Source organism: Thalassophryne amazonica, chromosome 2, assembly GCF_902500255.1.
Source record: "Thalassophryne amazonica chromosome 2, fThaAma1.1, whole genome shotgun sequence".
In the NCBI taxonomy this organism is placed as follows: Eukaryota; Metazoa; Chordata; class Actinopteri; order Batrachoidiformes; family Batrachoididae; genus Thalassophryne; species Thalassophryne amazonica.
The window spans coordinates 36,946,614-36,964,468 of NC_047104.1; the positions used below are offsets into that span (position 1 = coordinate 36,946,614).

General features: G+C 40.9%; 1 protein-coding gene across 1 annotated transcript in view; it reads right to left on the bottom strand.

Moving 5' to 3' along the window:
* plekhg4 (pleckstrin homology domain containing, family G (with RhoGef domain) member 4) overlaps nt 1–17,855 on the bottom strand; it is an 86,060-nt gene that overhangs the window by 8,919 nt on the left and 59,286 nt on the right. Inside the window, exons 17-20 of the mRNA XM_034162759.1 lie at nt 9,582–10,915; nt 5,218–5,467; nt 3,609–3,698; nt 3,280–3,504 (exon numbers count right to left, since the gene is read on the bottom strand). Of these exons, the coding sequence (XP_034018650.1) occupies nt 3,280–3,504; nt 3,609–3,698; nt 5,218–5,467; nt 9,582–10,915 (1,899 nt within the window). The remainder of the gene's footprint in view (nt 1–3,279; nt 3,505–3,608; nt 3,699–5,217; nt 5,468–9,581; nt 10,916–17,855) is intronic.

Sequence of the window (17,855 nt, forward strand, 5' to 3'; positions counted from 1 at the left end):
TACCATTCAGATTTTAACTTTCAAAAAGTAGATTTAAAAACGAAAACAGTCTCAGACACTCTGGAATTTGGAGATAAGCACAGGTACCAACAGGCCTCAGGGCCTATATAGGACTTACTTCTTCTTGTGGTTCAATGGCATTTTCTTGGTTTTACCATACTTTTAATAATTCCAGCTTTAAGGCTTTTCTTTTAGTAGAATGTGCATGTGTTGCTCATCAAAATGTTCATAACAGTCTTATGATTGAATGTGGAACATATATTTGGCGAGACCACTGTGAAAAAAATATAATTTGGCTCTAAAGATGAAAATATGAAAAGTGTTTTTTGAAATGCTTCAACCCTTTAGTGAATACACATTTTTATTCATGTGTTTTGGTGTTAGAAATGGATTTACCAAAGTATTCAAGTCACAAAAATATTGTAATATATGAAAAAGATTCTAAAAACAATGCATAATAAATTTAAACCACCTGCTAGGAGCTACATGGCAGAGATCCAGAACATTCCCCCAAACAGTATATTTGTAAAATAGTATCTCTTTCCTTTCTGCTGCTGTTGTCATAGAATTCCTTTTTGGATAAATAAAATCCTTTTGTGATGAAAACGGAGTTCATAAAATGTCCATTGCTTCCTTAAAAAAAAAAAAAATTATATATATATATATATATATATATATATATATATATATATATATATATATATATATATATACACACACACGAGGGCTGTCCATAAAGTATAGGTCCTTTTTATTTTTTTCAAAAACTATATGGATTTCATTCATATGTTTTTACGTCAGACATGCATGAACCCTCGTGCGCATGCGTGAGTTTTTCCACACCTGTCGGTGACGTCATTCGCCTGTGAGCACTCCTTGTGGGAGGAGTCGTCCAGCCCCTCGTCGGAATTCCTTTGTCTGAGAAGTTGCTGAGAGACTGGCGCTTTGTTTGATCAAAATTTTTTCTAAACCTGTGAGACACATCGAAGTGGACATGGTTCGAAAAATTAAGCTGGTTTTCAGTGAAAATTTTAACGGCTGATGAGAGATTTTGAGGTGACACTGTCGCTTTAAGGACTTCCCACGGTGCGAGACGTCGCGCTGCGCTCTCAGGCGGTGTCATCAGCCTGTTTCAAGCTGAAAACCTCCACATTTCAGGCTCTATTGATCCAGGACGTCGTGAGAGAACAGAGAAGTTTCAGAAGAAGTCGGTTTCAGCATTTTATCCGGATATTCCACTGTTAAAGGAGATTTTTTTAATGAAAGACGTGCGGACGGGTCCGCGCGTCGGGAAGCAGCCGGTGCGGAGCGGCGGCACAGGAAAAACACCTCCGTGTTGATAACCATTTGTAAAATCCAGGCGGCTTTTGATGGCTTTCAGTGGAGTGAGTATATGAGAAATTGTTTAACAGCTGGACATGTTCCAACTTGTCCTTAAGGCTTCCAACAGAGGTGTTTTTCCTGTGGCGGAGCGTCGTGGCGGCTGCGAGCCGACGCGCGGACCCGTCCGCACGTCTTTCATTAAAAAAAATCTCCTCATCAGCCATTAAAATTTTCACTGAAAACCAGCTTAATTTTTCGAACCGTGTCCACTTCGATGTGTCTCACAGGTTTAGAAAAAATTTTGATCAAACAAAGCGCCAGTCTCTCAGCAACTTCTCAGACAAAGGAATTCCGACGAGGGGCTGGACGACTCCTCCCACAAGGAGTGCTCACAGGCGAATGACGTCACCGACAGGCGTGGAAAAACTCACGCATGCGCACGAGGGTTCAAGCATGTCTGACGTAAAAACATATGAATGAAATCCATATAGTTTTTGAAAAAATAAGAAGGACCTATACTTTATGGACAGACCTCATATATATATATATAAATATATATATATATATATATTTTTTTTATTTTTTTTTTTGCACCATTCTTGAAGAAAATAGTCCCTCCACGTGTTTTTCCATTATGATTTTCTTTGACTCCAAGACTAAATAAGAAGTATTTTCAGGCCTACAGAACCGTTCTTTTAGAGTTTATGAGTTTTTCCTGGTACGTTTGAATGAGGATCTGCCACTGACATGCTACAGCCAGAGTGAAGCCTCTCACAGGAGGCAAGAGAGGAGACAGACCCTGTAAGACTGGCAGTAGGATAGGCTGAGAAACAAAGCTGGTCAAGAAGAGAGATCCACTTTATAGATGCAAATTTGTAGTTTCAGTAAGTGGTTGTACGAAGTCTCTGTGATGTTCAGTCGCTGATCTATTAAGAGGAACATAAAAACTATACTTGGATATGCTGGTCCATCCACAAGTGGATCCTTGTCATTTGATTGGTATTTTGTATGTTATGTGAGATGGATTATTTGTCCAATTTGTGTTGCATTGCATATAGAGTGCAATTTGGTTCCATTTAGAGTGCAAATTTGGTTCCATATGTTTGGTACCATTGCACTCAGCATGCGCACATACACGCACACACACACGCACTCACAAAACAAATCCACTGTGCTGTAAGCCGTCTGATGTGACTTTTCGCTGCATTGAGGAAATACAGTCTTTTTTGGTAGTACACCCATGCACAAGTGCCTTCCTGCTTGTGTTAGCGCACCACGCGCACGCTCACACAAGCTGGGCAGCGCTTAGCCGATTTGATGCACAGCATGACAGACTTTATCGTCAGAATAATTTCTGAACTCCAATTTAAAGTTCGTGTTGGATTGCTGATGTCAAAGCAGCAGTGACGCACCAAAGCTGGATTCATTTCTGACATTTTTTTTTTTGCTGCACTGAGGAGGTACCAAAATGTAAGTCTCTTTTCTGTTGTTTGTAAATTAATATAATATAAATGACAAGGATCTATTTTAGCCATTACATGAAATAAATAATGAATGTTTTTACATTCTTTCAATGCAACAAATATTAAATTCAGTGAAAGCTGGAACATATATATTCCAGCTTTCATCTCATAAAATATTCACACCATTGAAGTCATAAACATTCATTATTTGTATATTATCAATCTACAGGCCTACAACTGGCACCACCAAAGCACAGCAGCAGCTCAGTCCGTTAAGAGTGGTCACCAGAATACACAGATGGTGTCATATATACTAACAACAGAAGAAGAAGAAGAAGAATGAATAATAATAATAATTATTATTATTATTATTCATAGTTTCTTGGTGTGGTCAATGCAGAAAATGTCTATTTTGCAGTACCAAAGTTGGCCACTACAGCACACAGACTCTGGATCAGCAGTGACAAAACACCTGTGTGTGATGTTCACTTACATCACAGTTGAGAATAGCATCCACTGCAAGCAGGTCGTTTCCATGGCGAAGCTGAAATTTCACCATGCTGGTGGCAGCTTGCAGTGAGACAAGCTCTGCTTCCTGAGCCGCACCCACCTCTTTGATGAGGTCACTAAGCAGCAGAGCATATTTACTCATCCTCTGAATGGGCTTCAACAGGTAGGAGGAGAGATCCATCTTATCTCCTAACTCCATCTGCTTTCTCTGAATAAAAGTAGTGATTTAGGTGCAAATGATTACAGCTCTGTTTATATGACAGAATGTTTGGAATGTGCAGAACAACCCAGAATGCTCTGAGTATCACTCACCCTGAAGAATGTATTTCCATGGTTGGCCAGCAGGGCGTCAGACTTGGGTTTGTTCTTGCTGTACAAAGCGTAAAGTCCGAACTGCTCCTGCTGCTCCCAAACAAACAGTACAAATGGGCTTATTTAAAAATAAAACAACACATAACATACATATTTCAAAACAGGTTTAAATGACAATAAAAACATTTATATTACTGAAGATGAACAATAAGGAAGGAGAATTGGACTTGTATCTTGTAACTTCTTGTGTCATCCATGTATTTTATTAATGTATTTATTTTTCTTAATAACTTACCTGGTTAAATAAAGCTTAAATAAAGTAAATAAATAAAATCACTCACTGAACTCACACTTTTAACATAAAGATGATTTACCGCCCCCTGCTGGAATGGTGTGAGAGTCCAGAATGTAATTAGCAACGTTAACTAACATCCGTAGTTTCTCTAAAAATATTAGTCCTATCAATGTTCCATTTTGGCGGCGTTCATCCTTGACCTAAAATATATAAGCATACCAAACGGCAAATGTCAGCTCTCCACAGTTTGTCCGTGATCGAAGCCACACATATGCACACAGAGACCACTTAGTTATTACAATATAAATAATAGCGAAGTGGCCTCTTTTGGGTCAAGGATGAATGCTGCATAAATGGAAATTAGCCATTTTAGCTAACCAGTAACAATAGACATTGTGCTGCAATGCACCATGGGAGTTCAGGGTTTTGAGGTTTTAAATGTTATTGCGGTTGTTAGTTTAACAGTGTTGTTAGTGTTATTGATTTATTGTGTTTTTGTAATTCAATTGGTTTTAGTCAGTTTAGTTAGGTGTTATGTTGCTCTTACCATCAGTGGGTTAAGTCTCATGTTGGTACCATGAGGGAAATGTAGTGGATTTAATGTCTTTCGCCACTGTCTTTTTTTAGTCAAATTAAAAGCCCTTGCTTACAGCAGCTGTGTGTGTGTGTGTGTGTGTGTAAGTTCGATCACAGACAAACATGGACAGCTGTTTGCCGTTTGGTATGCTTTTGCATTTTGAGTCAAGGATGAACACTGCAAAAATGGAACATTGATAGGATTAATATTTTTGGAGTAGCTATGGATATTAGCTAACAATACTGAACAATGGATGTTGCTAACTACTTTCTGGACTCACATGCCATTCCAGCAGTGGTCGGTAAGTCATCTTTATATTAAAAGTGTGAGTGCGGCGAGTTCAATGTAAATACATAATATAACTGTAAATGTTAAAAATACAGGAAATAAAAGGGTTGAGTTCCTCTTCTAAAAATTGTTGAGGTCTAAGATTCTAAAAACATTTGGGACTCACACAACATTCCAACTCATTATACAAACTTTGCTTAATTTATTGCCACCCTTGAAAAATGTCAGCTATCTATTTTATAAACTACCCAATCTAGAGCCTGTGGATCCCCACAGGCAACATGCTAGTTATATATATATATATATATATATATATATATATATATATAAAACCTTCAGTGCTCAGTTTTATGTCTGTGAAAATCACAGCTAGTAACAAATAAATAAACATTTACATTACAGCAGGAACGATGGACTTAACTATGTGCTTGGGCGTGTGTGTCACATACATGTCTTAAGAAGCAGTGAGGCACTCTGAGTGGATGCTTTGAGCACGACTCCAGCTCCTGCAGGAAGAACTGACTATGGAAGTCAAGTAGCTTCTCCAGGTTCCCGAAGACAACCGACCTCTTCCCCCTCAAGTCCTGAGGAAGATCGGGCCGGTCCATCTCAGGAAAGTAGTGATGGATGATGTAGCGGAGAGAGCGCACATACTCACGCTCTGTTGCGACCATCTCGTCAACCACATGACGCAGTTTACTGCAAAAACACAACACACAATAAGCCACTGATGCTGAGAGGGTCATACCCAACTGTCAATTTCTGGCTTTATCCTAAATCAGGGGTCAAAAGCGTCCAACATCCCACAGAACTCCATGTATACTACTGCATCCAAAAGAACTTTTTATTTATGTTTTACCCTGCACAAAAGTATTAAATGGCACAAACTATTCCTTCATTCTCAGTATGATGCCTTTCATTCATTACCTGTCCAGATGAATCATTACAGGAACTTTGCTGATGAACAAAAAGAAACCACCAACAACTGTAATGAAAAGATTAAAAATTGTCTAGACAAGACTCTGCTCTTCGAGTTTTCTTTTCAAGCCATCTATCATTGTGAGCACTGGACAATAATGGTAGCTTAACTTCCAAATTTCTATTCTTGCATTTTCTGAAAGTTGTGTTGTTTTATTTGTTATACCCCCCTCACACATAGGCAGAATCACGCAGAATGGCGTCAGAATGATGAATCAGCACACATCTGAAAAGTGTTGGAGTTCGGTTCCAAAACAATCCGACAGCCATCTGCGAGAATCCACGCAATTGGACAAAATCGGCCGGCAGCCCCGAGTGTGATGCACATGTTCAAAACTCTCCGGGCGCCATTGAGATGGGACACCTATCTGACAGCGATCCATGTGCAATCTGAGGACCATCTGACCAAAACGGGATCCGAAAAGATTTGAGCGCATACAAGGGAACCTCGAGATAGATCTTGCACGGCGAAGCCTGGCAGAATGATCTGCAAGTGCCACGTATAAGAATGCCTCCCCCCCCCCCCCCTTCCCGAATGCAAAGGAACTGTTGAAATGTATGTGGCACACTTCATCATGATAATAATTATGAATTATTATCATGTACAGTTAATATGAACAACGGCTATAAAACTTAAAGCACCGTGCGCTATTGTTCTCACGCCGCCGCAAATCTGAACAGGATGTTATATCCACAATAGACTTCACAGTACAGATATTTGTCCATACCTTCCCATGGGTGGCATAAATAATGTGAACTATTGTCTCCATCATAACTGCATATAACACGAGTAGTTGCATCTTTGTGGTGCGCAGTAACACGTCATTGCACACGTCAGGCTCGGACCTGAACGGATCTCATGCTGTAACACATGATCACCTTCTAACTCCGTAGGATATATGACATGGAACTGTTGCGCCAGGCCGCAGACAGCATTAAACATAAATCTCATGTGGACGTGGAGCCGGGGCCGCAGCCTGTGGTTAAAATCCTCTCACCCAAAATAAAAAAATACATCCCATCTGATAATCCAACCATCATGGTGTCCAGAGCTGCGCTGTGCTCCTGAAGTCAGCAAAAAAGAAAAAAGAAATTAAAGTTCGCTAGAAAGGCTCCGTCTGATGTAGGGGACAGCATGGCACACTGCCAGCAAACTTTCAGCAAAGCTGTCCAGTGGCACTAAGCACACACGCCCCACAGCTCATGCAGTGTTATGTATACACACAAACACACGGCTGAGTGATAATTGCAGCCCCACGCGTGTGTGCGGAGCATGAGGAACACAGCGCTCCAGTCCCATGTTTGCCATCCAGACGTTTGGACATCGGGCAGTCTGCAGTGCCTTTTACGGCTGTCTGATAGCAACTGTGTCATCTATGTGCTTTGGATGCCACCGTGCAGGTGTGAATGAGGTACTCCGGATGCGTTCTGACACGACTGACTACGCCTCTTTTCCTCACGACTGTTGGATTATGGCAATATTTGATGTGTGGGACATGGTTCCTGCACATTCTTGCTATGTGTGACGGGGGCTTTAGTATGGGTGAAGTGGATGTTCACCTCACCAAGTCTGGTCTGCTTGAGGTTTCTTCCTATAACAATAATAGTGATAATACTAATGAAATGTTTGCGGGAGTTTTTCCCAACCCCTATCACCAATGTGCTTGCTCATGGGATGGATAAGGTTTCAATCTTGCTCATGTAAAGCACTGTAAGGCAATTATGTTGTGATGTGGCATTGCAAAAACATATGGAACTGTTTACTAAGTACTAAAATTATTATGAGTTTTGTTTAATATATTTCAAGTCCTATTTTAAAAGGATTCTAAAATTGTTTAATCCTCATTTAATCCAGCCAGTTGGATTTAAACCACTTGACAAATAGTGATAAAATGGTTCACAATAGCTTTAGTCAGGATAACTCAAATAATAATATTGTTGTAACTGCTCTTAAATTGTGCACATCAAGTGGAACCTAAAACACGGTAACAACAGTATTATACTACACAGTATCATTTTTTTCTGGTCCCTCCGCGATTCAACTACAATGAAAACATGCATGTATTTTTTGAAGGGCTTCACAGAGTAACCCTCAACACTTTGAAAAAAATTGAAGGATCTTCACTCAAAATCTAAACAGCACTTCAGTCTTCAAACGTGAGAATTTAGGTTGCAGCACCCCCTCTAGATACACCCCAAAAATAATTTTCCCTACTGCGCTTAAGCATCTGGAAATGGTTCTGCATACAAATAAAATACTTGGAGAGAGGAAACCATTGTCATTTCCATCTCCTTGTTTTACTTGTGAAAGTTTTCAATTCCTGTTTAATCAACAGCTACACTCAAGGAACTTTGTAGTGTTGCTCAGGCCTCATCATTTTGAGCTCATTGATTGAAGTCCCTTCCACTTCTGCTTCTCTTTTTACTTGTGATCACCACAACAGATCAGAGGTGGCTCTGCATGCTGACTGGGCACGCTTCACGCCAGATGCCCTTCCTGACACAGCTCCACATTACATGGAGAGTGGGCAGGGGTGGTCTTGAACCAGGAAATAAGCGCAGTTAACCACTTGGCCACCACACCTGCCCAAAAAGAGCTGCTCTCATTTATTATGTGTAATAACACATAACTGAATGTATTTTGGATGTTAAATGTTTGCAAACAACTTCCTGATAAAAACATGCTAAACTTATCCCCCACCCTGCTCATCGTGCCACTCTCATTGGAGCGAGAACACACAGAATGTGTCTCTTTGTCCCAGATAGATCTCTTTCAGTGCAGCTTCTTGTTCTGACTTTAACATGAAGTTAACACCCAAGTCTTTCATCGGCAACTGTAAATGATCATCAAACCATTCCAGTTGTATCTTTCTGAACTCTTCTGCATCAAACTCCATCATGTCAATGTTTACAATGTGCTTGAGCAATAACAGGTGAACTTGCTCATGAACTTTAAGTTTCTTAAATATTTATTACGGCCACTCTTAAAACTTAAATTATCTTTATAATTTAATTACTGGTAAATTTTAGAATTGATTTAGATGAGATATACTCATTAACTCACAGGAATATATCACAATTACCTGGGAACTACTTTTTGTGCAGAAATTCATCAAGCACGTCGGCCGCGGGCGTGCACTAACACAGAATATCCAGAAACTGGACAGTTGTTTGGCCATAACAAGAGCACCTACTTTTAGCTTGCCATAAGCTAAGCTAGTGGCGCTTGTGAGAGTGTGGCTAATTCCCAATCTAGCGCAAGCCTGCTAACATTTTAACAATAAAGCTAATTCATGTTTTCTGATTGCAGTTGTTGCTGGTGCAGTGTTAAAAAGCTTTTATTTTGAAGCACAATCATGAGAATATCAGTGATCAGCACAGAATGGTAGAGCTGTTGGCCACCTCACCGTGGTAGGAGAAACACTCACTGATAAGTCTGCACAACCATTTGTTTAAACGCATTCATGATGGGTATATAATTGAGAATCTTTGTGAAGTTAATGTATTTCTATTTGGGTGCTTATGTTGGAGTTTGTCCAAAACTGGGTGGTTAAAATAAGCAGCCAGCTGGTTGGAAGTAGGAACAGAGCCAATTTCAATGTCCCCCTTTTGCATATTGTGGCAGGGTATTAAACATTTTTCATACTTTACACACTAAAAATTGATTAACAATTTCAATTTCATTTAATTAGCTTATAATGCACCAAATCACAGCAAAAGCCGTCTCAAGGCGCCTTACAGGAAACAATTCAACATAAAATTTAAATAAATAAATTACCACAATTTTCTTAAACACTGAATTACTTTATAATGAAAACACTCAGTTACATCCCACCTTCCCCTTGGTCGCTGTTCTGCTGTTGGGCTGCTGGTGGCTCTGGGTGTTGCAGGTGTCCATAAGCCCTGTCCAGTCCAGCTGGGAGCTGCTGTCCTGTTGCAGAGTGTGTGATCTGTGGCTTCCGTGCTGCTGACTTCCAGGCCGCGAATGAACACACCTGTGTTTCCTGTACGAACTGGCTCACTGCAGGAGCGGAGCCAGGTACTGTTCCTCAGTGCATCAGGGGTCGAAGGACAGTCTAAGCTCTGTGTCTTCTGGAGCAGCTGCTTCTGGGTGGAGCAGATTGAGGAAGTGGAGGAGCAGACTGAGATAGAGTCAGCTTGAAGCAGACTGGAACGGGAGGAGCAGATATCACCCTGGTCAGGAGATTCCCCTGAGGAGATGCTGCGAAGCATAAGCTGATGGTATGGGGTGTGTGGGAAGGAGGCCATGAAGGGTGAGGTGAAGTTTGGGAATGGGGAGGGAGCAGTGTCACAATGAGTGGAGGTCATGATTGGAAGAAGTGAAGAGAAAGCAGATGGAGCCGAGGGAGCATTGGAAGGTAACTGAGAAGATAAGGAAAGTTTACAAGGATTTGAACCACTGAGGAGAGGAGATGTGGAGGTGTTAAGAGGTGTGGAAGTTCTAGGAGGAGTAGGGAAGATGTCAGGTGGCAGACAGGAAGCATTTGGAGGTGAAGTAGTTTGAGCAGCTGTGGAAACTACAGGAGGATGTGAGGAGCCTTTAGGAGGAGGTGAGGAGTGTTTTGGAGGAGATGAGGTGGTGTTAGGATGAGTCAAGAAGATGTTAGGTGATGAAGCTTTTAGAGCAGGTAAGGAGGCCTTAAAAGGAGATGACGAAGTGTTAGGGGAAGATGAGGAAGCATCAGAAGGAGTTGAGGGAACTTTAGGAGCAGTTGAGGCAGTGCTTGTATGACAGGTGGTGGTGGTGGTGATCTCATGGGGACTGTGGTGTGATGAGGAGGAAGATGACTCCTTTACCCCCCACAGTCCTGAAAACATCTTCCTGGATCTTCTGTTTTGTTCAAAGTTGGAGCGTTGTCTGTATGTGGAGTCTCGAGTCCTCTTCACTGCCTCCATCTTTTTCTCAAATGTCTTCTTTGTCTCCTGACACTTCATCCAGGCAAAGCTCCACTGACGGAGGCCTTGCTCACCCTGAAGCTCACCTGCCAACACTTTCATTTCCTGAAAATGGTCTTCTGCGATTGGTGGGTGCTGACGATTGTAGTCCTCCAGGCAACCAATCACAGCTTGGCATTTATATGGAAGTGTACAGTCCTCCATGGTGATGCCAGCAAGGACACTCATACCATCCAAGGCCCACCCATAGGCCTATCAACAGACAAAAAGAGGGAGACTTTTGACTTTTAACCAAGCCTTTATGGGTACAAATCTTCCTGCAAGTATTTCATGCAACATAAAAATAGACATAAACTCATCAATTAAAGATATAAGTAACTACTGGACACAAAGCCACTCTTCTGGTACCCAAGAGACCTGGTACCAAAGATATCCAGTTATCACCTTAGCTCACTGGTTAGCCTCTAAGTCTCACAACCGTACATTGAGACAGAAAGACCTTTCTTTTTTGGATAAGCAATATGGAGTTAAGGTTAATGAGCATTTGGTACATAGTCATGGGTGCGAAGGACTGTGGATAAGGGTTGTGGCAAATCCGTGGCCACTGATGTCCTGGGTCACATGGTACAACGTGTCACGGTGAAGAATTCCATCCACTAATTTTTCTTCGAATCCTTGATCTTTCAGGATGAGAGACACCTGAGAAGAACATATGTAATCATAAGGTTGGTGGACAGAGGTATTTGGTAATGCAGATTCCTTGTCTTTAGGGTCCTGGTGTTTAATGTCTTACTATTTGGTTGTAAGACTTTGATGTTAAACAGTGACCTCAGGTGATAACTGGATGTCTTTGGTACTCTGTCTCCTGGGAGGATCCTTGGGTACCACTGAAATGACTGTGTCAAATTAATTGTTACTTTGAAACTCTCACATGAAGAGTATCGCATTGTGAGAAAACATCAACTATGACATGTTGGCCATGTGAGGAAGTTATTTGGGTTATTAATCATCTGCTTCACTCAGTCTTTTAATTCAGACCAGGTTCAACATCATCTTGATGAGGACCAATCAGACGAGGTTCTGCATCTTCCTGACCAGGGCCAATATCAGACCAGGTTCTGCATCTTCCTGACCAGGGCCAATATCAGACCAAGTTCTGCATAGTCCCAAATAGGGCCAAAAAGACCAGGTTTTCCACAGTCCTAAAGAGGGCCATTCACACCAGCTTCTGCACTGTCCTACAGATGGCCAATCACACCAGGTTCTGAACTTTACCGACTAAGGTCAGTTAGAAAATGTTCTGCATTGCTCTTACTAAGGTCTGCTACACCAGCTAGTTTGGACCAAGACCAGTTACACCAAGTTCTGCATTGTTCAGACATGGGCCAGTCAGACCAGGTTCTGTAATGTTCTGACTAGTGTCAGTTAGACCACCTTCCTTATTCCTTATTGTTCAGAGGTTGGCAGGCAAACAATGAAACCACACAGGCTGTCACACGTGAGAATTGAGCGGCTGCAACCAATCAGGTCACATCAGCGACTTCATCATTCTGAAGATCGTTCACTGAGAACACAAAGACAACTCATTCTCAAAGCTCAAACTGTTAACCATCGCAGCTACGGATAAAAAGCACAGGCTCTCAAATGTTGTGTGTTTCCAAACAGTTTGTATTATTTTTAAAAAGTTAGAAATCATCACGTGGCTCACCAGCAAACAAATGCTAGTAATATGTGTTAGTGCATCATGGTGTTCCTGCTCTACATCATACATGAACCTGAGCAACTTTTGCTGCAATGTGACATGCACAGAAAGCAAAAAGAAGAAAAAATTCAAGTCCTTGTCAGACCCAAGTAACTTGACCACACCAGTACCTGACAGGACAGTCGGGGTTGTCCTTGACAGTCACAGACAGATGACATGGGTAAAAGGTCTAGAATAAGGTGCTACGTCAACCAACACATTCCCTATTACATTCAGATAGGCAGGTTAAAGACGGACACAAAGAAAAGTTATCTGACATAACTGTGTTTCTGATACAATTCACAGGATTCTGACAAATGTTTTTCTGTGATGTTTTCCTGAGGTTAAGAGATCCAAACAGAGAGTGAACTTTCAGTGGTGGCCACCGTTATTGTCCTACATTTGAGTCTACGTTTGAATGGATTCAACACCAAGCTGTTCAAGTACATTCAAGTACATGTGTGAAAGTGGCTAAAATACAGGTTATTGTATTAACCAAAAAAAGCAGATGAAAATAAAAGGGGGAGAAAAAACAGCAGGAGGAGGAGAGAGTGACCAGGAGTAGACAGCCAGAGTTTTGAGGACAGTAGCCCTGCGGGGATCCTGGAATCAGTCAGCCGAGCAGGAGGAGGAGACAGCCCGAACCCTGGATAAACCAGATGAGGGGAGGAGGGGACGGCTCCTTCACAGGAGTTGAAGTATTTTAAAGCATAAACATATTCTAAGGAGACCTTTGTTTGTTCTTCACTAAACTGAGAACACACATTTTGACAAACCTCTATCAAAGTCCTGCCAACTTCATTGGCGGAGGGAGTGTTTTCACCCCTTCTTGTTTGTCTGATTGTAAACAGCCTGTAACCCACAATTTGTCATATATCATTATTATTATTATTTATTTATTTATTTTTTACAGAGGATTCATATCCTGATAGGCAACAACTGATTAAATCAATCAATCAATCAATCAATCAATTTTTTTATATAGCGCCAAATCACAACAAACAGTTGCCCCAAGGCGCTTTATATTGTAAGGCAAGGCCTTACAATATAAAGACCTATGATCTTAAATGACCTATGACCTATTATTTAAGACCTATGATCTTAAATAATTAAGATCATAGGTCAAGGGTTGAAGTCAGGAAAAACCTTGGAAAAATCCCTATCCTTTAACACTGAATGGATCCTCAAAAACTAATAAGTCAAACATCATTGAATTTCTTTTATAGTTGAGAGCATTATGTAGGATGCTATCCTTTACCGACTGACAAAGGTTGATCCTGATCTGTTCCAGATTGTGGATTTTGTGGACATTTTAATTTAAGATTAAAAAGTCCTTTTCATGTACATTTTACATTATACCTCAATCAAAAGTGCTTCAATAACTCTCATTTGTGATAATGAGGTGCAAACTGGCACTCTCAATGAATAGACAGTTTGACCCACATCTGATTCATATTGGGATATAGCAGATATTTGATTTTAACATTGAAAACACTGATCTATATTTTGCATTAGAATTTATCTTATGAAAAGCCACTTTTAACAGGACTTTGACATTAAATTTTTTTTGCCAAAGTAAAAATATGTGGAATATGAAACTAGTTTTGGAAGAAGGTTGCACTCTATGAGTGCAGTAGTATTTTGTTAGTTTTCAGATGGGTAAGCTCTGAAATATTACAGATTTGTTCATTTCTCTTTTCCAGTACAGTTTCCATCAACTTTATAGCTCTTACAGTGCATCAGGAAATATTCACAGCGCTGCAATTTTTCCACATTATGAAATGGATGAATTTTATTCCCTCAAAATTATACACACAATACCCCATAATGACAATACGAAAAAAGTTTGAGATTCTTGCAAATTCATTAAAAATAAAATAAAAAAAAACTAAGAAATCACGTGCACATAAGTATTCGCAGCCTTTGCCATGAAGCTCAACATTGAGCTCAGGTACCTCCTGTTTCCACTGATTATCCTTGAGATGTTTCTACAGCTTAATTGGAGTCCACCTGGGGTAAATCCAATTGACTGGACATGATTTGGAAAGACACACACTTGTCTACAACCCCTGACAAAAATTATGGAATCACCGGCCTCGGAGGATGTTCATTCAGTTGTTTAATTTTGTAGAAAAAAAGCAGATCACAGACATGACACGAAACTAAAGTAATTTCAAATGGCAACTTTCTGGCTTTAAGAAACACTATAAGAAATCAAGAAAAAAGATTGTGGCAGTCAGTAACGGTTACTTTTTTAGACCAAGCAGAGGAAAAAAATATGGAATCACTCAATTCTGAGGAAAAAATTATGGAATCACCCTGTAAATTTTCATCCCCAAAACTAACACCTGCATCATATCAGATCTGCTCGTTAGTCTGCATCTAAAAAGGAGTGATCACACCTTGGAGAGCTGTTGCACCAAGTGGACTGACATGAATCATGGCTCCAACACGAGAGATGTCAACTGAAACAAAGGAGAGGATTATCAAACTCTTAAAAGAGAGTAAATCATCACGCAATGTTGCAAAAGATGTTGGTTGTTCACAGTCAGCTGTGTTTAAACTCTGGACCAAATACAAACAACATGGGAAGGTTGTTAAAGGCAAACATACTGGTAGACCAAGGAAGACATCAAAGTGTCAAGACAGAAAACTTAAAGCAATATGTCTCAAAAATCGAAAAATGTACAACAAAACAAATGAGGAACGAATGGGAGGAAACTGGAGTCAACGTCTGTGACCGAACTGTAAGAAACCGCCTAAAGGAAATGGGATTTACATACAGAAAAGCTAAACGAAAGCCATCATTAACACCTAAACAGAAAAAAACAAAGTTTTTTCCTCAGAATTGAGTGATTCCATATTTTTTTCCTCTGCTTGGTCTAAAAAAGTAACCGTTATTGACTGCCACAATCTTTTTTTCTTGATTTCTTATAGTGTTTCTTAAAGCCAGAAAGTTGCCATTTGAAATGACTTTAGTTTTGTGTCATGTCTGTGATCTGCTTTTTTCTACAAAATTAAACAACTGAATGAACATCCTCTGAGGCCGGTGATTCCATAATTTTTGCCAGGGGTTGTACATAAGGTTCCACAGTTGACAGTGCATGTCAGAGCACAAACCAAGCATGAAGTCAAAGGAATTGTCTGTAGACCTCTGAGACAGGATTATCTTGAGGGAAAAATCTGGGGAAGGGTACAGAACCATTTCTGCTGCTTTGAAGGTCCCAATGAGCCAGACCCGGCGCCACAAGGGGGCATCTGGGGGCGATGCCCCCTCACGTCATCAACCCCGCCCCCTCGGATGTGAGAGTTATCAAAAAATAAAAATAAAAAAGAAAAAGAAATACTGGAAAATACAGCAAAATATTAGTTATTCAATAATATCACATATTTAACAAATAAACCAAATTAATTAACTAAAGTAATTAATTCTAAAACAAACGGATATGGCGTGTGTCTGTGTTCAAGAGATTTGATAGGTTGAGGGTTGCGCTTGTCAGTGTGGCAGAGGGCAAGGATCCTGAGTCCAGCAATTATGGCAAGGTGGATGAACTAAAGCATGCTCGATTTATTCAAGCAGTGTCAGAGCTGTTCCTGGGATTCGTCAAGTCCACCAAGCAAAAGGCAGATCATGCAGCACGACTCACTTGGGGAGGGTGTTAATGCTGCGTTTACACATAACGACGACAAGTCACGAATGCCACGAAGTACACATTCTTGGCCGCTGATCACGAATGTGATAATAGGGGCAGAGGCGTCAGGTGTCCTCAGGAACTGCTGCAACCTGTTACCACACGTTATGATTAATGGCACGTGTTGCTGGAGAATTATCAGGAACCATTACGCGCCGTCAAGAATAGTGTTCCGTGTTGTTGCGCGCTATTGCATGCTACTGCGTGTAACAGCGCATCGTTAAGTTCTGTCACGTTGTGAACGAGGTGAATTGTCTCCACACACACACCCATATTCATCCAACCGAATTCAGATTGCTCCAGTTTTTCAGAAGAACTTTGTGACTGCATGCGTAGTTGGGCTCTGTGCCATGGAGTGGCGCACATGCCCAATTGCGCTGTGTTTGTGCTTGTAATGGAGGGCTGTATGTGGGGTTAATCTACTGTCTCGTGTCGTTTCTCAGATCAGTTGTTGGTTTGGTTTTGTGGTATGCAGGAGATCACTTGACCGAGGGTCTATACGTTCAAATAATAATTTAAAAAATACTGTCATCACTCTTTACTCTTAGTCAGTCTCTTACAACGGTGTAGCCTAAATACATGAGCTTTCCAGGAGCGCACCCAATTCATTACACACGCTCAGAGGCACGTCCCCTCCGGTGCGCACTTTTTTTGGGGGGAGGGCCGCCCCCGCCCCCTGTGATAAACTCATCGCCCCCTTAATTTTTTTTCTGGTGCCGGGCTTGCAATGAGCACAGTGACCTCCATCATCTGTAAATGGAGGATGTTTGGATCCAAGAAAAAGTTGAATAACTGTATCAAAAAACAAGATACCGGTTCCAAATATATAGCTCTAAAAAGTACCACTGGTCCTATCACAACACTCCAGTGAAATTCCTCCATTCCAATGTAGAACTTTATTTTTTTTTTCTCCCTACTTAATTCCTGCCAGAAGAGCTTGAGGAGACTTTTTTTTTTATTATTCCAACATAACACCTGAATAGAACATTAGATTAGGATACACAGCGCTAGGGGCACATGAGACAGGGTTATGAAGAAATGGAGACTTACAAAGACAAACATGAAGAGACGTGACAAGAACACAACTGAACAAAAACACTCATGACACAAAGCCGCACTGTGTTGTACCTCTGTGTGCCGTCCTGGAGCTCAGCGGTGAGACTGACTCCAGTTCAGAGCTTCATCAAACACACACACTTCTCTCACCCTCCCTCACAGCAGCTGAATGGCAGATGGGCGGTTCCACGAGGAGGAGGAAGGAGGGCCGTTACCACAACAACAAAGACTTTGTAAAAGGACGAAAAGGAGGAACGGGAGAAAACCCGGCACTGGAGTGTCACCTGGACCACCCACAGAGTAACTGCGGGACCTTATATGTAGACAGGCGTGTGCCTTTCCAAATCATGTCCAATCAACTGAATTTACCCCAGGTGGACTCCAATTAAGTTGTAGAAACATCTCAAGGATGATCAGTGGAAACAGGATGCACCTGAGCTCAATTTTGAGCTTCACTGCAAAGGCTGTGGATACTTATGTGCATGTAATTTTTTTTTTTTTTTTGTTTGCTATAAGTCTGCAAAAAAAAAACAAAAAAAAAAAAACTTTTTCACATTGTCATTATGAGGTATTGTGTGTGGAAAAAATGAATTTCATCCATTTTGGAATAGGGCTGTAGCATAAAATATGGAAAAAGTTCAACGCTGTGAATACTTGCCAGATGCACGGTATGCATGTACGAGAACACTGTCTAAAACCATGA